The sequence below is a fragment of the Sus scrofa genome, chromosome 13, assembly GCF_054392235.1.
Source record: "Sus scrofa isolate SSC_HxYL_T2T_F1_AM1 chromosome 13, Sscrofa_HxYL_maternal_Yorkshire_Landrace_v2.0, whole genome shotgun sequence".
Lineage (NCBI taxonomy): Eukaryota > Metazoa > Chordata > Mammalia > Artiodactyla > Suidae > Sus > Sus scrofa.
Genome location: NC_139395.1, coordinates 152,326,869 through 152,347,122, shown reverse-complemented (window position 1 = coordinate 152,347,122; position 20,254 = coordinate 152,326,869). Strand labels below are relative to the sequence as shown.

At 53.7% G+C, this 20,254-nt stretch overlaps 1 protein-coding gene across 19 annotated transcripts in view; it reads right to left on the bottom strand.

Moving 5' to 3' along the window:
• Nucleotides 1-1,544: 1,544 nt before the first annotated feature.
• Nucleotides 1,545-20,254, bottom strand: part of SEMA5B (semaphorin 5B) — a 132,040-nt gene continuing 113,330 nt past the window's right edge. For 18 of the 19 annotated variants that reach the window (XM_084990998.1, XM_084990990.1, XM_021070256.2 and 15 more), the window contains 14 exons: nucleotides 17,032-17,167; nucleotides 15,720-15,927; nucleotides 15,397-15,604; nucleotides 7,985-8,102; nucleotides 7,676-7,857; nucleotides 6,174-6,317; nucleotides 5,823-5,970; nucleotides 5,465-5,690; nucleotides 5,044-5,262; nucleotides 4,116-4,286; nucleotides 3,865-4,014; nucleotides 3,500-3,544; nucleotides 2,859-3,064; nucleotides 1,545-2,620 (listed from right to left, as the gene is read on the bottom strand). In XM_084990998.1, the coding sequence (XP_084847124.1) occupies nucleotides 2,462-2,620; nucleotides 2,859-3,064; nucleotides 3,500-3,544; nucleotides 3,865-4,014; nucleotides 4,116-4,286; nucleotides 5,044-5,262; nucleotides 5,465-5,690; nucleotides 5,823-5,970; nucleotides 6,174-6,317; nucleotides 7,676-7,857; nucleotides 7,985-8,102; nucleotides 15,397-15,604; nucleotides 15,720-15,927; nucleotides 17,032-17,167 (2,320 nt within the window). In that variant the 3' untranslated portion in view covers nucleotides 1,545-2,461. Of the gene's footprint in view, nucleotides 2,621-2,858; nucleotides 3,065-3,499; nucleotides 3,545-3,864; nucleotides 4,015-4,115; nucleotides 4,287-5,043; nucleotides 5,263-5,464; nucleotides 5,691-5,822; nucleotides 5,971-6,173; nucleotides 6,318-7,675; nucleotides 7,858-7,984; nucleotides 8,103-15,396; nucleotides 15,605-15,719; nucleotides 15,928-17,031; nucleotides 17,467-17,591; nucleotides 18,072-20,254 lie in introns of all 19 variants that reach the window. The other variant, XM_084991005.1, reaches the window with a different exon arrangement.

The following is a 20,254-nucleotide window of genomic DNA, read 5'->3' as shown; positions in this document are numbered from 1 at the left end:
TTTTCTTCCATGAAGATGTATTACTTTAATAAGAAGAAAATGTACACACACACACAACGTTATTTAAAGATAAGAGGGCCCAAGAAGGCCTGAAACACCAAACCAGGCAACTTCTTCCCTCTTGCTAGAGGTTCTTGCTGAGCCAGCTGGGCCTATAAATCCCCCTTATCTTTCATACCTCAGCTTCCTGACAACAGGCAGCCATCCGTGTCACCTCAAGCACCTGCCAGAGAGCATCACACCTTCCTTGTCAGAGTCCATTCCCAGCTTCCTCTCCTCTGGGCCAGGACTGGTTATGAAGCAGCCTTTGCCAACCATGCAAGCTGATCTGCTCATTTCCTGCATTATGAAAAGTTATGCCTCCAAACACACAACAGTTTTTACAAACAGTGTTCACAGTGTATGTGTGCCCACGTATACATGCATGGTGTGTGTTTGCCATGACACACATGGGTTTCCATTCCACTGATGCCATTCCAGTCAACGGTGGCTGGGCATGACCTGGGAGTTCTTCACAACTGCTTCCTAGAGACCTGCCAGCATTTCTACTTGGACTTTTATGAGTAGCCCTGGGAAAGCAGGCACCCTGGGCCCTAGAACACTCTTGAACTTCACTGGCTCTACCAGGTCCAAGGGAATTTAAAACTCCAAGATCTAACACTCCCTACAAGCTCTGGTTCACGGGGTGAACAGGAACCCAGTGAGGAACCCCCCAATTGCAGAAAAACCCCTACGTCCCCTGAGCTTGCTCAGATTGGGCTCTGCCTTGGCCTGAAGTCACTGCTTTGCAATTGTCCCAGTAAGTACAAGGGACTTCAAGACACCAGCTCCAGGAATGCTCTTTCCTTCCCCCTTCTTCCCTCCCCAAGACCCACCGCCTCTTCTACCACGGGGATCTCATGCTTTACAGCCCGACCTACAAGTGGATTTTGCTGGGAATCCTATAAGAATTGATCCAGCCAATTAAGTCAGGAAATTGCTCTCTAAATTTAACATGTCCATTCATCTCACCCCAAATAGTGGCATGGATTTAGTGGGCTGAGGCTCTGCGGCTGGCTATTTTGCTTTAATGCAGCAAAAACTAGAGTGAGCGTCCCCCACCTCACAGATTTACTCATTGCTCAGTCAATTTTGGTTTTAGTAAACTCAGCAATGTAAATACCTCACAAAATAGCCCTCATCAGTACTTCCCCGCTGGACTCACACGTCGCCACTGCAGAGCCTGTTAGTGCCGCTACGAGAATGTGCAGAAATCTCTCCTACCGTGTTCCCCTTGGTGTACCTTGTGTCCCTACTTGTGAATGTGTTTGTCCCTCATCTCTTTTCCAACAAGGGTTTAGGGCAATGTGTGTGTGTGTGTGTGTGTGTGTGTGTGTGTGTGTGTGTGTGTGTTTAGACACATTCGCACATGGAAAACTACCCTCTATTAAAGTCAAACTCTCTATGTGGGTCATCTCTTCCACCCCGACAAGACCATCTGTCACCCCAGGGCATTGCTCTAATTGACTACAACCCCCACACACACCCAGGAAGACAATGTTACATTTGGAGACTCGACATCATCTTTAATTAATAACACCACAGCCCAACATCCTTTTTGTGGCTGCAGCAGATTGTGATTGGGTGTGTACGTGTGTGTGTTCCTGAACAAATGAGGGGCCAGCAGAGACTCCCAGGCAGGTCTCAGCTCTGTGGAGCAGCACCTGGAAGGTCGTCTCCAGAGCAGCACGGAGGCTGGATTCCCATCTCCCTTTCTCCTGGGCCACCTTCCCTGCATTCTGAGGGCAAGGCTGGGGAACGCAGCCCAGAGTAAAGGACTTCTCAGCAAAGATCAGTCTCCAGTCCCCAGTCCTCACTGCCTCTGCCCAGAGGCATGTCTCCGGGCAAAGTACAGACTGCTAGGCAAAGGTGGACCACCGGGCCTTGGTCCCCATGTCACACTGGGGCAGCACCACAATGACCCAGCCCTGGGCAGAGAAGCCAGAGCTTCTGGGGCCATTTGATTAGTTTCTTTTAGATACAACCAGGATGTGGCCCAGGCCCTTCCTGGGGCCAGCCAGAGAGGAGCAGCCTCAGCCTACGATGGCCACAGGGGCCATCATTTCCGACCCAAACCTAAGAGCCTGCCCTCCTGCCATCTCCACTCTCCAATTCCCTCACATGCCTAGTAGGTCCACAGCCTGGACGTGGCAGGGGAGATCAGCGTGAAGGTGGGGTGCAAGGAGGCCATGAGAGACCTGGGCTGAGCTGGAACGGCAGCCATGTGCCTGCCCAAAGCCAGACCTCTCCCCCAGGGTCCCTGCCAGCCAGAGCTCTCGGAAGCCAGATGGGACCCCCACAAGGCAAGGCAGCAAGTTCTCAGCCTCGTGCAGAGGGAGAAAACCAAACTGGCTCCATCGTCCCATCTCCACGTGCTCTGTGCCTTCAGAAGGCAGGAGCCCAAGTCCCCGGGACAGTGGTATCAGCTGTTGGGGAAGCACCGTTGTCCAGGGGAGGCCTCGGGCCGGAAGCTGTGTTTGTTCAGGGGACTTGGGTAGTAGGTGGTCGTGTACACGTTGGTCTGCTGCAATGGGTAGAAGTTGGCTCTGTCATCAGGAATCAAGTTATTCTTGTTCAGAGTCTGCGGAAGAAGGAAGAAGCCAGAGAGAAAAGGGTGAAGGGAGAGATGGGGAAAGGGCACACGTCAGGTCAAGGAGATCAGAAGCCCATCAAGGAGAGAACATTCTGTCTGCTGACACCGTGTTCCATTCACAGCACCCCTGTTCCCTCCCGAGTGTCCAGCCCAGTTACGCCCAGCTTAGGACTAGGGACAGCTGCACCCTTCACCCTGCCCTCTGTTTCTACTTGAGAGCGCCCACCTTGAATTCCATGGGTGTGTACTTCTCATTCTTGGGGGTGCCCCCACCCTTGTAGTGCAGGTGGTTGGGGGTGGCAGGATGGACAAGCGTGGACTCCTGGGACTGGTGCTGGCAATGCTGGCAGGACAGGTACACTGCCAAGGTCAGCAGCCCAGAGCCAAGGAAGCAGGAGATGCCTGTGGCCACCAGATGGATGAGACTGAACCCTGAGAGAGAGAGAAGTGAGCAGTAAGGAAAGGGCCTCCCAGGAGGAGACTGAGACATAAAGGAAAGGACCTTAAGGCCAGAGCCCTCAGGGACAGGGAGGTGGGGTGGCCTGTCACCAGGGGCCTGTCTCACAGGACCAGCTGTGGCTTGGAGCAGAGGAGGAAGCCAGGGGTGTGGAGTAGGGTGACTCTTCTTGACGACCACCTCCTAGTTGGGGGCCCTGCTTGGAACTCCCCAGACTTCCCTACACACCGTCCAAAGCAGTGTGGGACCCCAAAAAGGTTTATGTGTCTGGGGAGTGAGAAGCAGAGAAACTCCAGATTTCAGAGTAGGTGGGTCTCCTCCTGGAGGTGGAGGTGGAGGGGAGGAGGAGGGAGGACAATGGGGGTGGGGACAGAAGGGCAGCATCTTGAAGTGGGGCAGATTCCTTTTACCTCCACAGCCAGTGGCCTCGTCCACACTGGAGGCAGGTAGGATCACTGCAGGAAGACAAGCAGAGTGGGTATTAGTGGCAAGGAGGAGATGAGATGGGTCCCTCCCCCCACCCCGGGCTCTGGGTGCCTCTGGGAGGACGTTTGGGGCAGCAGAGACCTGTGGGACTGGGCCTGGGGACCTTCATTCCCCTTTGTCTCCACCCAGACCCCACCTCCAACAAAGGCTGGCCCAGTCACTAGATGATGAGTGCACACCTCCCACCCTGGTGTCTCATCTTGCATTGCCAGGATCCTTTAGAAGAGGAGGGAAGTTGGGGGTTCAGGGTGGAAAGGGTTGGTGTGACGGTGCTGGCTCGAAGACTTACCGGGAATCTCACTGTAGGGGCAGGGGCGGCTCTGACTGCTGTTTCCAGCACAGGTGCTGGGCCCGGGGACCAGCTCCTCACAGTGCCGGCTGCGGCTCTGGACTCCATCCTCGGTGCATGCACTCCACTCGGACCACGGCGACCAGCCTTCTGTGGGTTGTGGGTTGGGGAGAGGTTAACCACCTGGGACCCCCTAGTGGGGATGGGCAGGTTCCTAGGGGCTCCCCAGCCTTTGCCAGATGCCCTCATACCTGGGCAGGCCTGTGTGGCACACAGTGCCTCCTCCGTGTGCAGCCCGAGACAGATGTCCTCACCTGGGGAGGGTGCGGGGCTGGTGCAGGAACGGGTGCGTTGATAGTGGCCGCCACCGCATGAGGCTGAGCATGGGGACCATGAGGTCCAGCAGGACCAGGCGCCCCGTACTGCAAAGGGATGGGGTGTGGGAAGAGAGACTGCAGATGCAGGCAGGGGCCAAGACAGTCTTCTGCTCCATCCCAGGCTACGGCCACTCTGCCCTGGGCCACGCTGCCCTCAGCATCACCCCACCTCACCCCTACACCCCACTGTTAGAGAATGCCCCCTCCCCTCAGCAGAAGCCGGGGAAATGCAGGCTGCAGAAGAGACATCAAAACCCAACACTGCCTCGGAATTCCCATCGTGGTGCAGTGGTTGACGAATCTGACTAGGAACCATGAGGTTGTGGGTTCGATCCCTGGCCTCTCTCAGTGGGTTAAGGATCTGGCGTTGCCATGAGCTGTGCTGTAGGTTGTAGAGGAGGCTGGGATCCCGCGTTGCTGTGGCTCTGGCTTAGGCCTGTGGCTACAGCTCCAATTCGACCCCTAGCCTGGGAACCTCCATACGGCACGGGAGCGGCCCAAGAAAAGGCAAAAAGACAAAAAAAATACCAAACCCCACAAACCAACACTGCCTCAAATCAAGCAACCCAGAGGGTGAGGAAACGCCCTGGTGTGGTGGGGGGTGGGGGTGGGGAGTTGCTGTGTCCATGTTCAGGGCAAAAAGTTACTCTGTGGGGCCCGCCTTGCCTTGTAGATAGTCGGCTGGGAGGAAAGGTTTTCAGGCATGAGTTGTAGCCTCCTGCGTAGACCTGGGAATCTCCCAGATCGGGGTTCCCGGGGCGAGGAGGGTTCCCGTGGCCAAAATTCCTTAGCGGAGGGTTACCTGGACAAGCCTGGGGGTTGCAGTCCTGGTACTCTGCAGCGTCCCCCACGCAGGGCAGACCCCCATTGCGGGGCTCCGGGTTCGTGCATGTTCTCTTGCGGACACGGAAGCCCAGCTCGCAGTCCCGGGAGCAGGATGACCACGGGCCCCAGGCGGCCCAGCCCCCGCTAACTGTGTGCGAGGAGGTGCCCCCGCTACGCAGGAGATCCTCCACCAGGGCTGGGGGGATGGAGAGGGCTGGTCTCAGCCACAGAGGGCGCCCAGCGGCCCCCATGGCAGTCCAAAGGCCTCCAGCCTTCTTCCAAACCGCGCGTCCCTTCTCCGCCCCCTCCTCCATCTGCTCTCACCCCCGGCCTCCACCCCGCGCCATCACTCAGAGCCTGGGAAGGAGGGTGGAGAGTAGGGAGGCACAGGGCTGTACCATCAGTGTCACAGGCTCCGGAGCCGTCTGCAGGGCAGGTTCGGGTCTCCACTCTCCTCCTGCCAAACTGCAGGCCGTGGGGATCAGGCAGGGGCGCGCGACATGTGAAGCGGAAGCGCTGCTCCTGCCGCGCCCCTCCCTGGGTCACGTTCACGGGCAGCCAAGGCGTCCACGGTGTGTTGCGCCGGACTTCGGGGCAGCCCTCGGGGTTGCATGTCTTGAACTCCTTTGGGATGGGAGCCAGTGTTGTTTTAGAGCCTCCAAGCCCAGGCCTGCCCTGCGCTCTGGCCCCACCTCCCCACCCTTTGGCTCGAGGTCCAAGCATCCAGCGCCCACCTCAACCCCGCCCCGCCCTCACCATTCCGCAGCCTGGGCAGGAGTTGCCATTCTCACAGGCCCGACTCCGCGACTGCACGCCGCCACCACAGTTGCTGCTGCACTTGCTCCAGGAGCCCCAAGATGCCCAGAAGATGGGCACTGGGCAAGGCGTGTTCTCGTTACAGAATCTGAGGGGAAGAGGGGGAGGTGTCATCACTCCAGGGAGCGGGCACCCGCTTCCCTCACAAGAGCTCACTGGGACTGCGAGACCGGGAAGAACGAGAGACCACCAGATCACCCGGAGAATCCAGGCCACCTTTTCGGGCATCTGGAAAGTCTGGGACTTCGGGGCTGGCTTGTCTCAGAAACCTCCATCCACACCCTAGCTCACCGCTCCTCCCGGCTCTTGCCCACGCAGATGCGGCCCCCGTGGCGCGGAGCAGGGTTGCTGCAACTTCGCTGGCGGACCTGGAATCCAATCCCACAGGACGTGCTGCACAGGGCCCACGACGACCACGGGGTCCACGCCCCGTTCCTGGTGGGGCCCGAGGGGACAGAGACAAATGACCCTCTGACCCTAGTTTCTCAGAACTAATTACATCTGCATGGATGGATTTTGTATTGTTGTCAGGAAGTGCCAGACACTGACAGAAGGTATCTCCTAAACCAGGCCCTCTTCATTCATTCATTTGTTCATTCTTCCAACATGGATTGAGCGCCTTCTTCCCTACATCAGGCTGTACTCAGAGTTAGAGCACAGAGACAGGACATGGCCTCTACTCTCAGGGGCAAAGGACACAGTCTTGAGAAGGCCATTCCCATCTGCAGCCTTTGTCTCAGCCTTGTTGGTTGGCAGACCCTTGCACTCAAACTCATGTGCTCAGTTCTACTATTGCACATGCTTTGCTCAAACCTCAAGACACCACCCACTCTTGTCTCTTTTAACTGCAATTTTCAAATGTTGGCTCTACCACTTACTGGCTGTTTGAGGCTGGGCAAGTTACCAAAACCTTCTGTGCTTCATCATACTCTTATGAGGACAGTGATTATATTCCTACTCCATGAGGTGGTTGTGATGGTTAAATTAATAAACATATATAAAATTGGGTTTTTAATTTTCTTTTTTTTTTTCTTTGTCTTTTTAGGGCCGCACCAGCAGCATATGGAAGTTCCCAGGTAGGGGTTGAATCAGAGCCACAGTTCCTGGCCGACACCACAGCCACAGCACCTCGGGATCCGAGCCACGTCTGCAACCTACACCACAGCTCATGGCAACATTGGATCCTTAACCCACTGAGCGAGGCCAGGGATTGAACCCGCATCCTCATGGATCCTAGTCGGGTTCATTAACCACTGCGCCACAAAGGGAATTCCAATGTATATAAAGTTATTTTAAGAGTGTCTAGAATTATTATTTATTTTAACCACTTTAGGGAGGCCACAGGTAGTAGGCAGTATAAAAGCACTCCATATATATAAATATATATGGTCTCATTTAACCTTCCCAACAACCCTGAGAGTGGGCACTGTCACCCTCATTTAAAGAAGCTCAGCGTGGTTAGGGCACCACCACCATCCCATGTTGTCCCTCCTGTTTGGGACGGCGAGGCTTACTGAGGCTATGATTTGTCTAGGCGTGACTCCCATGCCTATGCAGACTTCCTTTTCGTTCACAGAGCATCCACAAGGTGGAAACCGCTCTCCCACTGGAGTGGAAACTCTCCCAGGGCTTGTGTTCCCTGCCTCAGACATCAGCCACCAGTCCAGTCCCCTGCACAGCCCTGAAGTGTTTTCTGTCCCTTGGTGCAAACATCTGGCTGGAGATGCCCCGGTTCCTCCACTCCCCCACTCCATTCCAAGGCTACCGCCGGCAAGCCCTGTCTCTTCACATACCTGGAACAGTTGGCAATGTGAATGGCTGGGCCCAGGCAGTCTCGGCCCCCACAGCGGGGCCGGGGGGAGTCACAGGCTCGGGCCCGACACAGGCAAGAGCCTGAGGTGTCCCCATTTAAGTGCTCACATGGTTGCCATGGTGACCACGGGCCGAAGCTCCCATCCCGAGTCACATTTCGCACCTGGAGACACACATCGGGAACAAGACCCTGTCACACAAGACAGAGGCAGGGAAGGCACAAGGTCCCAGGGATGTGGGGACACAGATGGGGAGTCAGAGGCTGGTAGGGGGTATGAAAGGGTTCTCACAGGACACTCTGTGATGTTCTGGGTCCAGAGGCTCATATTGGAGCTGTCCTCAAGCGTGCTGCAACGCTGCTGCTTCCCATCCCAGCCGCAGTACGGGTCCCGTGCCTCCAGGCAAGCCCTGCCAGACAGAGGTCCAGAGGCTCAAGCCCGCTGCATTCCCCCCCTCCCTCACCTGCGTCCCAAGAATACACCTGGACGCTCTCCTCTGGGAACCCTCTCATCCAGGTGTCCTCCACAGCAATGACTAAGTTCACGGAGTACTTTGTGCCAGGCATCATCTTAAGCACTTGACAAGCATGAGTTAAGTCAATACAACAATTCAATAAATAGCCCTGTTGTTATCCCCATGTTTCATGGGAGGAACCCAGAGAGCTGGGCCTGGGCTCGTGCTCTTGTGCTCCAATACCCACACATTTGACCCAGAGACTTCTGTCTTCCCTGAGTCTGGGTGCCCTGCCCTCCTCATCTGGGCCCATGGGTGAAGCTGTGGGGAAGAGCTATCTAACGAGGTAGTTCCTCTCTGTCAGACACTATGATTATACCAATGGAAAGGACCTTACAGCTGCTCTGGCCCCGTGCTCCTCAACCCTGGCTGCACATGACAATCACCAAAGGAGCTTTTTAAAAAATGCTGAGACCTGGGCCCATTCCAGACAAGAATCTCTGGGCAGGTGGGCGAGTTGGAGATTTAAAAGCTCCAGGGTGATTCTAACGGGAGCCAGACTGAGAATCACTGGGATCCATAATACAACCCTTTCATTGTACAAAGGAAGAGTCACAGGGAAGGGAAGAGGCATTTCCCCAAGATCACGCAGACTGTACATGGCAGAGCTGGGACTAGAACCTAGACCTCCCCACCACCCTCTTCCCCTCACTTTCCTGCCTCCCAGCTGGAGGCTGTGTCTGACTTCACACACTGAGTGAACGTGGGCACCTGCCTCAAAACACAGGTGTGGGGTCAGGGGACACCTAGGCATAGTCCAGGGTCACCTGGGGTGTCTACATGCTTGTGCTGCTCTGTGGCAGGACCCAGAGTCCAATGCATTGGCATCATAAGAATGAGTTCATGGGAGTTCCCGCTATAGTGCAAGAGGATTCGTAGCATTCCTGCAGCACCAGGACACAGGTTCAATCCCTGGTCCAGCACAGAGAGTTAAAGGATCCAGCATTGCTGATGCTGCCACATAGGTTGCAACTATGGCTCGGACCTGATCGATGGCCTGGGAACTCCATATACAGTGTGCCCCCCCCCCCAAAAAAAAAAGAAAAAAAAGAGCACGTGGAGTTCCCTGGTGGCCTAGCCATTAAGGATTTGGCATTGTCGCTGCTGTGGCTTGGGTTTGACCCCTGGCCCGGGAACTTCTGCATGCCAAGAGCATGGCCGAAGGAAAAAAAAAAAAAAGGAGCTCAGGCTGGGATAAGCCAGGGGTAACATCCCAGGTTCTTGTTCCAAGGCAGGTCCTCGGGGCTGATTTATCCGAAACAAGCCAGGAGAAGGAACACTTCGCACACTGATGCACACCCCCAAAGACTGGCCCTGGCTGCAGAGAGTCTAGGAGAACACTGGGGCGGGGAGAGGGGGCAGAGATCGGAGGCTAGAAAACAGAAGAGGCTTGGGGTGAAGGAGGCGCTGGGTGACAAGGAGGTTGGGGGAGCCCATGCCATGACATGAGTCTGCCAAGGGATCTTCCATTGGCCAAAGGGGCCAAGGCTGCTAAGGGGATACACAAAGGAGCCAAAAGGCTGCCCCTTTGGGTGTCTCCAGGACAGAATCTTTCTTTTCTCTTGAAGCTTAGGGATAGTCACCTATCAGGTGAGTTCTATTTTCAATGAGTTCGATAGATCATGTCAGGCTCTAGAAGGAAAGAGGCTACATGGAGACTTTACAAAGAAAGGGGTGGGGCTCCCCTTTGTCACCAGAGGAGGTTGAAGACAGTGTTGTCCCTTGTTCCAGCAACCCGTGACCTCACATAAGGGAGGCAGGGTTTCAGTGGGAGACAACATCCCTGGACCCCAGGAAGCACACCCTAGAATTCAGCACACTTGGGAATTCAGAACACTCACCTGTTTCTCAAGACTGTGTTTCTACTTCATTCTCTCAAGGACAATTTGCATAAATTATACAATGCACAGGTGCTCATATTTTCATCTGGGATCAATGGTTTGATTTGGGTGTATTTCACCAGCAAATGCATCAAACTAGACATCAAGGGACTAAATACACATACAAAAGTAATCCTGGCACCCTGTGTTGTTCTTTTTTTTCTTTTTAGGGTCAGACCTGCAACATATGGAAGTTCCCAGGCTAGGAGTCAAATCGAAGCTGTAGCTGCCAGCTTTACACCACAGCCACAGCCACAGCAACACCAGATCTGAGCTGAGTCTTCGACCTATACCACAGCTTGTGGCATTGCCAGATCCTTAACCCACTGAGTGAGGTGAGGGATCAAACCTGTGTCCTCATGGATACTAGTCAGGTTCTGAACCCACATGAGCCAAAATGGGAACTCCTCAATCTGTGGTTTTGAGGTTCTGTTCACTGGTTGACATTTGGGCCAACCTTCCTGCTAGCAGATTTAGCCAATCAGAACTCAATAAAGGCTACTCCCCTGGAGTTCCCGTCGTGGCGCAGTGGTTAACGAATCCGACTAGGAACCATGAGGTTGCGGGTTCGATCCCTGCCCTTGCTCAGTGGGTTAACGATCTGGCGTTGCTGTGAGCTGTGGTATAAGTTGCAGACGTGGCTTGGATCCTGTGTTGCTGTGGCCCTGGCATAGGCTGGTGGCTACAGCTCCGATTAGACCCCTAGCCTGGGAACCTCCATATGCCGCGGGAGCGGCCCAAGAAATGCCAAAAAGACAAAAAAAAAAAAAAAAAAAAGACTACTCCCATGTATATTTCCCTCAGCTCTCAGAAATGTGTATCAGGATGTCCCATCGTGGCTGAGTGGTAATGAACCCAACTAGTATCCATGAGGACACAGGCTCAATTCCCCACCTCGATCAGTGGGTTAAGGATCTGGCATTGCTAAGGCTATGGTGTAGGCTGGCAACTGTAGCTCTAATTCAACCCCTAGCCTGGGAACTTCCATATGCTGCTAATGCAGCCCTAAAAAGCAAAAAAAAAAAAAAAAAAAAAAAAAAAAAAAAGAAAGAAAGAGAAAAGAAAGAAAGAAAGAAAAAGAAAAAAAATGGGTATCAAACGCTAGAAACAATGATTTGGCACTTTATAAGCAACACAAATTAAATAATAAAAAATAACTAGCCGTGACTAGTGATAAATATTAATAATATTACCTAAGATTCTATCCATCAAAAATAACTGTCTGCCAGTAGAGAGAACGGATAACAGCAGAACATCTGAATTGGGTTACACAAGATAAAAACAGAAGATTCTGGAAGAAAGCAGTTTTGCCTCATGCTACTTCTTTCATCTAGGGCCTAACAAGTTCTAGAACAGTTGTTTCCAGCCCTGACTGCAAATTAGAATCTCCTGGGGATCTTTTAAAAAGCTTAAGCAAGCAAAACAGAAAACCTGCCTATTTCTGGGCCTTCTGGGCTAGCGCAGGCCCAGGCACTGAGGTTTTTGAAACCCTCCCCAGGGACTGCAATGAATGGCATTAGAACGGCTGTCCTGGGGCCACTCTGGTCAGGGTTCCTAAGGCAAGAGATGAAGCGCCTTGCCTTTCCAATGCAGGACGGGATACGAAAAGAGCAAAGACAAATGCAGAGGGGATGCTGGCCACTCAGGCTCCCTCACCCTCTCAGCCTCTCCTGCTCTCAACTGCCCCAGAGAAGAAAGAGGAGACCAGGTTCTCCCCAGACACCTGCCCTGCCCTGCACCGCCCCGGTCCCCTGAGGGGACTTGCAAGACTCCCCCGGTGCCAGGGTCTGAGTTCTCTTCTTGTCCACATCCGCTGCTTTTGGCCAAAGTTCACTGCAAAGCTTACAGAGCAGAGAGGGTCTTAAGAACATTAAAGCTCCAAGCAGAGGCGAGTTAAAGTGTGTCTCAGACTGTAGGAATGGGGGCAGTTTAGAGTTCCTTTCACAAAAGCAGCCATCAGACCACTAATATATCATCATGTCTTTTTTATGGCAATGTCTCAAGCAGCCGTTACAAAAGGGAACAGGTTTATTCCATGGGCTCTGAGGCAGGACAGAGATGGATGGCGGAATTTGCAAGCAGGCGGATTCCAGTGCTGTATAGCAATAGTTTCACAATGGGAGCTGTCCAGGGTGGAGCTTGGGAGCAAGTGGCCATTACTTATGATGGCAGCAGGGGGGAGAAGGGGGCCAGACCCCCTGCCAGGGAGCGAGGTTGGGAGGAGCTGGCTGAGAGGGACCCCTCCCTCCAAGGCAGCATAAAAGGCCTGGTGGAGGGAGGAAGGGGACAGTTCTTCACGCATCAAATGTCTGCTTTGTAGAGCCAGTCAGGGGTTCATTTCCTCTGCTCCTCCTCCTTGAGCCCTGGGCTCTCTCTGGCCAGGCCAGGGTCCTGGTGGTGCCCCATGGGGCTGAGCCTGGCCTGGGTGAAAGGAGGGGGCTTGAGACAAGGCCCTGGATTCTGGGCAGAGCCAGGGACCTGAATGGGCCTCTGCTTACCCCCCTCAGCTTCCTGCCAGCTTGGGGAGGAATGAGGAAAACAGTGTGAAATGTCTATCGTGTGACACAGTAAAACCCTATGACAAACTGCCTCAAAACAGCACAAATTTTTTTTTTTTTTTTTTGGCTGCACCTGTGGTGTGTGGAAGTTCCTGGGCCAGGTACTGAATCACAGCTATAGCTGTGACCTACATCAGGCCGGGCCAGGGATTGCACTTGCCTCTCTGCAGCAACCTGAGCTGCTGCAATTGGATTCTTAACCCACCGCACCACAGTGGGAACTCCAATAGCACAAATCCTTATATAGTGTGATGGGCAGTTGGCTCCCAGACTCCTGGAGCTCACAGCCTGGTGACAGCACTGTCTACTCTGGTCATTTTATTAGCTTTGCAATAACGAGACCTCATATTTCACATGTTGAGATCCACCTATAACTTTATGGCAGGGTTTCCACTGAACACATCAAGGGCTCTTATCTCAAACTCAGGAAAACAAATAGGATGAAAGTATCAGACTCCAAACTGACCTCTGGCTCCCTTGCTGTTCCACCTGGACACTCTGTGTGACCTCTCTGTCCCCTGCCTGCAGCACCATGTGAGTGGAGAAAAGCACCTGCATCGTCCTTCCTCTCATTCCACTGCAGATCCCATGACTTCATATCTGGCCTAGAGCCACAGCAGCTCACGCTGGCGAACCATCTGCCCCGCGACAATGCTGCTCACCACTGTCTGATTGATCTTTATAAAACACCTATTCATACTGCCTGTCACTCCACTCCGCCGCTCAGAGACCACTTTGGTGCCTCCAGTCATGGGATTCAAGTCAAAAATCCTCCCTTGGCATCCTCAGCTGGCCCCAATCCACTCACCAGTCCCGTTCCCCACTCCTCTCCTGTACCAGCCTCCTCTCAGGCCAAACAATCCATCAACCGCAGAATGAGTCACATGTGGAAGGCCACTTTGTGCCTGGGGCTGGGCGTGGCCCCCTGGTGGAGTATGAAAAATTCTGGGACACTAGATTTGCCTTCCAGGATTTATAACCTCTTAAAGAACAAGGTATATGTGAAGTTTAAGAATCATCCAAGAGTTACAGAAGAACACGAGGTATGGGGGAAATGCTGTGATTCATTGCCAAACAGTGTCCATGTCACTTTCAGTGTCACAGATTCAATGTCACTACATTCAATGTCACAGATTCTGAGACTCAGGGGAGCCCAGGAGGCTGGAGGGCCCCTCAATGCATTTGTGAAAATAAAAAAGGAACAAGGACACTAGCTGTCACTGATGACTCGCTGGACTAGGCACTTCATAAGTCTTATTCCCAATCCTTTCAATGCCTCTGCCAAAATTAAATATCATCTGCTCCAAACCAATTTCTCCCTATTTTCCCAGTGAGGTAGCAGAAGCTCACAAGGTTAAGTAACTTGCTCAAGTTCACACAGCTGGTAGATGATGGAGCTTCGATGGAGACCCGGGTGTGTCCAATGTCCCCACATGTATCCCATTCATTCTACCCACAGTCTCTCCCCACATGTCAGATTCAGGCCAAGGTTTTTCTCCCCAACCAGACAGCTAGAGCTCTGAGAGACACGAGAGTGTTCCAGGTCTATTCTGTCTTGCCTCCCTCCTCTCATGCTGAGAGCCCTGTGACGCACTCTGAGCACCGGAGTGCTTAGCAAATGTCTGGTGTTTTGCTCATGGTGCCCTGTGTTGGGGTCAAGGGGAGCCTGGGTGTCTGCCCACTGTCCCCTTCCTCTCTACCCTGTAATACCGTGACCTTTCTGCCTCCTCCCCAGCCCTCCAGGCCTCTCTTCAGCTCCTGGCATGCTGCGCTGGAGCTGGAGAACAACCCTTGGCAGCAGGGAAGCCATTTGTCTCCCAAATCTCGAGGACAGATGGGCATAGACAGGAGGTCCCTGTGTTGCAAAGGCCATGGGAGCCCAGGTGGCTGTGGCTGTGCCAGCTAAAGGCAACTTTTGATTATCTCCAAAATGAGGGCGTCCAGCTCAGGGTAGTTTCATGTGATTAGGAGCCTGAGATATGCTTGCATTTGGCTTGGGAATAGGCTTTTGTTTCCCTCCCAAATGCCAGTGTCATTGTTGCCAAACTTGGGAATCACTTGATGCGAAGGAAGGGAGAACTGACGGCAGAGCAGCTGGGATGCGAATGCTCCGTCTTCACGTGGGTCCTCACCTCTACCCCACCCATGCCAGGCTCTCTCTGTCTCTTAAGTCGGGAAGTTAGAGGAGCAAACTTGGGGGCTGACTCAAAGTGAGAGAGCCTGGGACCTGGGACCCTTTCCCGGAATGCTGGCAACGGACAAACATCTCCTCCAACAACAGAATTCAAAAAAAAAAACTATAAGGGACTAAATGACACATGGGCAGTCGGACCAATTATGAACAATAAAATACAAAAGGGCCACCAACTGGCTGCCATTTCTGAGATGCCAAGACCAAAAACCAGGTACCTGAGCAGGATCCCTGCACACAGCAGCACCAAGGGGGTGGACAGACCGCCTAAGCTAAGCCTCCTGCCGAACGCACAGACCCACCCCTGTTGTCCCCTCTTTAAAGAGGGGCCCAAGCAGCTCTTCTCCCAGAGCGAGAAAGAGCAGCTGTTACTTGCTTTCACAGCACGAGCTCCAATAAAGACTTGCCTGAAATTCTCCTTCTGCCTCATCAATTTCTATTGATTAAAGAGTCCAAGGGCCGGGTCTGCAACAAGAGCACCTCCCCTCTGCCCTCTCCTCTGGAGAAGAAGGGCTGTTTCGAAGCTAAACATCACGCTCTGTCCCGCGGCGCCCGCTTACCCCTGGCTGCGGTAGGCGGCGCACCGCTCGAGCGGGACCCGCAACACGCCGTCGCTCAGCCCCACGAAGAGCGCGCGGGCGCTGTGCAGGATGCGCAGGCTGCGCAGAGGCTCCCGGCGCCCGGGGGGCAGCACGTGCAGCTCCTCCAGGTAGCAGCCCCGCAGGCTGCGGCTCGTCGTGGACAACGCCTTCAGGATGGTGCCTGACTCTGGAGGGGCCAGACCAGGGTGGCCTTGAAGGCCCCAGAACTTCGCAGCCCAGCCCCCGCCCCTCAACCGCCTCCCACTGGGAGTTGCAGGCAGGGCGGGGTGGGGCGGGCTCACCTGTGCCGATGTAAAGCACGTGGTAGAGCGTGTCCTTGGCCTGCACGAGGTCCACCACGAGGTGTGAGAAGCGCACGCTGTCCTGGGTGACACAGGGCTCGGGTGTCACCGGCTGCACGGCCTCGCTCATCAGGAAGAGGCGCTGCGCGTCCTGCAGGCTGCGCTCCGTCAGGTTCTCGTTGGGGCCCACCTCGGGCAGGGTGCCGCACTGTGGCGGGGAGTCGGGTCACGCGTGCCCAGAGGCCGGGCGACAGTGATCCCCTATCTCCTCCTCCTTGCTCACAATCCGACTCTGATTCTCCAATCCCAGATCCCCCCCCCACCCCCAACACACCCTCAGGGTGCCCTGCATCCTCTTCCAGGGAAATGCAGCTGTTTCAGAAACAAAGGGAAAATAAGGCTGGGAAGGTAGGGAAGGAGGGACCTACCAGGGGATGGGGAAGAGGACAGGGAGATGAAAAGGAGACTGGCTTATCTAAAAAACGGGTCATCTGATTGTGGATAACAAGTGTCCTGTGATTTCACCCATAGGGGCCCCCTTCCTGGTGTTGAGCCAAGCCCTGCCCTCCCTCTGCCAAGTCCCTATCAGCTCAAGGTTCTTATGCCTTCTACACCAAAGCTGGATGGCAACTTCCATTTATTGAGCATCTACTACATTCTAGGCACCTGAAGTCTTTGAGGTCGACTGTATTATCCCCATGTGCCAGATAAGGGTAAAGAGACTCAAGGAGGTTCAGTGACTTGCCCAAGGCCACACACTGGGGGCACTAGATCTGGGTCCGGATTGTAGAACTGTAAAGCCTGGGGTCTCTCCCTGCTCCATACTGCTCCTGGGTCAGGGAGTTGGATGGATATGAAAGTCAACCATCCGTAGCTTTCTTTGTCCCATGGCTCTTTCCCCTTCATCACACCACCCATGGCTGGGCCCTGACCACTCCCGGCACCCAGAGACCTTCCAGGCATTAGTATCCATGCTGGGTAGATTGCAAGCAAACTCCAGCCAAAATCCCCAAATCCCCTACACTGAGTAGAGCTGAGGTCCCACCTCCTCTGCCTCTCTGGAGGTGAGGGGGGTCACATTTAGAGATGGCTCGGAGCAAGCTCCCTTGCTCTGCATCCCACCTGCTCTCCTTTATTCGCTCCACAGCCTTGAGGTTACCACACTCTTAGGGAACCATCACAGACCCCACTGATGGGCGTAGACCAGCAGGGACATATTTGGCTTGTGCTAAGCAGTTGGGAATTAGCTCATGGCTGGTAGTCTAGGGGAAGATGATATGTGAGGAGAGGGAAAGGCGAGGAGAAGCTGTACCTGGAAATTGGGGATAGGGTTGGCGATGGGGAGCCAGGCAGCCCTGGGGTTCTCCTGGTAGCGAAACGGGCCATTGAAAGCCTGAGAGATGGCACTGAGGTTGAAGGCGCAGACAGCAGATGCGGCGATGCTGTTTCTGAAAGGCAAGAGATGGTGGGATGCTCAGCATCCTCCCCTTAAATCTCATGGCCAGCTGTCAAGTCACAGCATGGCACAGCGCCAAGGCTCATTAAGCACCTATGATGAGGAGCCCCGTCATGGTGCAGTGCAAACGAATCTGACTAGGAACCATGAGGTTTCGGGTTTGATCCCTGGCCTTGCTCGCTCAGTGGGTCCAGCGTTCCTGTGAGCTGTGGTGTAGGTCGCAGACGCGGCTTGGATCCGGAGTTGCTGTGGCTGTGGCGTAGGCTGGTGGCTGTAGTTCTGATTGGACCCCTGGCCTGGGAGCTTCCATATGCCATGGGTATGGCCCTAAAAAGCAAAAAAAAAAAAAAAAAAAAAAAAAAGAAAGAAAAAAGCTTGCCTGTGGCTGTGGCTGGCAGCTGTAGCTCTGATTCGACCCCTAGCCTAGGAACTTTCAATTCCGTGGGGGCAACCCTAAAAAAAAAAGCACCTATGATGAGCCTGGGGGCTTCTGCCCCATGGGGGTATCGCAGAAGGAGGAGATATGGCCCTCACATCCTGGAAACCCTCTGAGAGAGACCCACTGATAAGAAGCACTGGTAGAGCCTTTTGTGCTGCTATCCCCTTCCTTTACCCGTGGGAGGGCGAAAGAGTCAGTGGTCTTCAAACATTTTAGTCCCTGGCCCACAGTAAGAAATATATTTTATACTGTGACACATACATACATGCACATATATACATTTTGCAATGAATTTTCATGAAACAGTACTTACCCTTACTAAATATATTATACTCTGACATTTTTATTCCAGTTGATTCTGTTGTATCTACCTTATTAAAAAACAAGGAGTTCCCATCGTGGCTTAGCGATAACAAACCCAATGAGCATCCATGAGGACACAGGTTCGATCCCTGGCCTTGCTCAGTGGGTTAAAAGATCCAGCATTGCTGTGAGCTGTGGTGTAGGTTGCAGAAACAGCTTGGATCCTATGTTGCTGTGGCTGTGGCTGTGGTGGGCAGCTGTAGCTCCGATTCAACCCCTAGCCTGGGAACCTCCATATGCCATGGATGTGGCCCTAAAAAAAGACTAAAAAAAAAAAAAATTCAACAACAACAAATCTGGTTGCTAAACCAGTAATCTGTGCTGTAGCCCAACACTCAGAGCCAGATGACCTCTCAGATCCCTTTCAGTCACAGAATCAGACATTTCTATGAGTCGGAGGTGGACAGTTCAGAGAGGATTCCACTCCACCATGCTTCCAGGGCTGTTCTCTGCACCCACTCCTTCTCCCAAAGGCGTGTATTTCATTCCCCCTCTGCCTGGTCGCAGGTCTCACTGTCTCCTCCAGGATGCTGTGCTGTCCCCGCAGCCTGTCCCGTCTCCTCTAAGCCTTCCTCCACACAGCAGCTGGAATGAGTGTCACAAAATGCACATCCAGGAGTTCCCATTGTGGCTCAGTGGAAACAAATCTGACTAGCAGGTTCAATCCTTGGCCTCGCTCAGTAGGTTCAGGATCTGGTGTCGCCGTGAGCTGTGGTGTAGGTTGCAGACATGGCTCAGATCTGGTGTGGCTGTGGCTGTGGCTGTAGCCGGCAGCTACAGCTCTGATTTGACCCCTAGCCTGGGAACCTCCATGTGCCATGGGGGCGGCCCTAAAAAGACAAAAAAAAAAAAAAAAAAAAAAAAAAAGCACATCCAATCTAGTCCTGGTCCCGCTTCAAACCCTTCAATAACTTCTTACGATGGAGATCAAAACCCTTAAAGTGGTCTACACAGCCCTCGTGGGCATACTCTCCCACACCTACCCTTTAGCTGACTCTCTGGTCTTTTGTCTCTCATCCGCCAGATTCCTGCCTCACATCTCTCTGCTCAGTTCCTCAAACATTTCCTCCCACCCCAAAGCTTTGTCCATGTTGCTCCCTTGGGCTGGAACGCTCCTCTCCCCTAGTCAATTCCCAGTCGCTTCCTACAGGAAGTCTTCCCTGATCACCTTTCCCCCATACTGATCATGGCTTCCCTGCACACTGCCCTTTCCCTTTGTAGCATTTATCACAGTTAAAACTGGGCATTTAATAACCACTCTTTCTAGAACGTAACCTCCTTATGGGTAGAGGTAGGTCTGCTCTTGCTCACTGATGTGTCCCCTAGCCCCCTGACCTTCACCATGACAAGCACCTGGCATGGAGAAGGTGCACAACACAGAAATGATTTGCAGGCCACACTAATGTCATTATTTTCCCTGGAAGCTTCTCCAGTGACTCCTGCTCCTGGCTCCCACCTGTCCACCTTCTGCTGCTGACAGCAGGCTGGTTGCTAAGTCCCAGCCATCAGCCCATGGCCAGTGTGGGCTGAGCTGTGTGTATGTCCTTGCCTTGTGGCTTCTCCGCTCCAACTCCCTTGCTTTACTCTCCTTCCTGTCCACCCCCGAGACTGTCCTTCCTATCACTAGCCTGGTCCTCATCCAGCGCCCGCCAGCTGGGGCCTAAAGCAAACACCATTCTACGGCTCATACGTTCTTACAAAGAACCCTGCACAGCATCCTGCACAAACACGCACATTTCTCGGCCTCTGCTGCCCATTCAGACACAAAAATCACCTGAAGGGTCAGCCTTTACACGAAGGAGGTGGCGGAAGGAGGGTCTCATAATCTCCAGAGGGTTTACCCTTCCTCACACCTAGGAAACAAAAGGTTCTCATTCCCAGCCTGTGTTGGCCAGTGCGGTCAGGACTTCCAGAAAACTCTGCTCGTTCGATGTAGCAGGATCCTGGAGTCCTGAGGCTGGGAGGGTAAGGAGCCCTGCAGGTCTCCCCCGTGGGGCAGCTGCCATCCCTTCACGGAAAGCAACCTGTTGCATTTTCATCACCAGCAAGCTCCTCCTTCACGGAGCCACAATCCAGCTCCTTTTACTTTCCCCAGATCTAGCCCAGGACTGCCCTTCTCAGCAGCCCAGAGCAGGTGCACACCCCTTCAGCCACACAGTCCTCCAAGGACCCGGTGCAGAAGGCACGGCAACCCCCGTTTTCCAGAAAGAGAAACCAGGGCTCTGAGAGGGATGTGCCTGAGGCCACCAAGCAGTGAGGGCAGGTCAGAGCATGTCG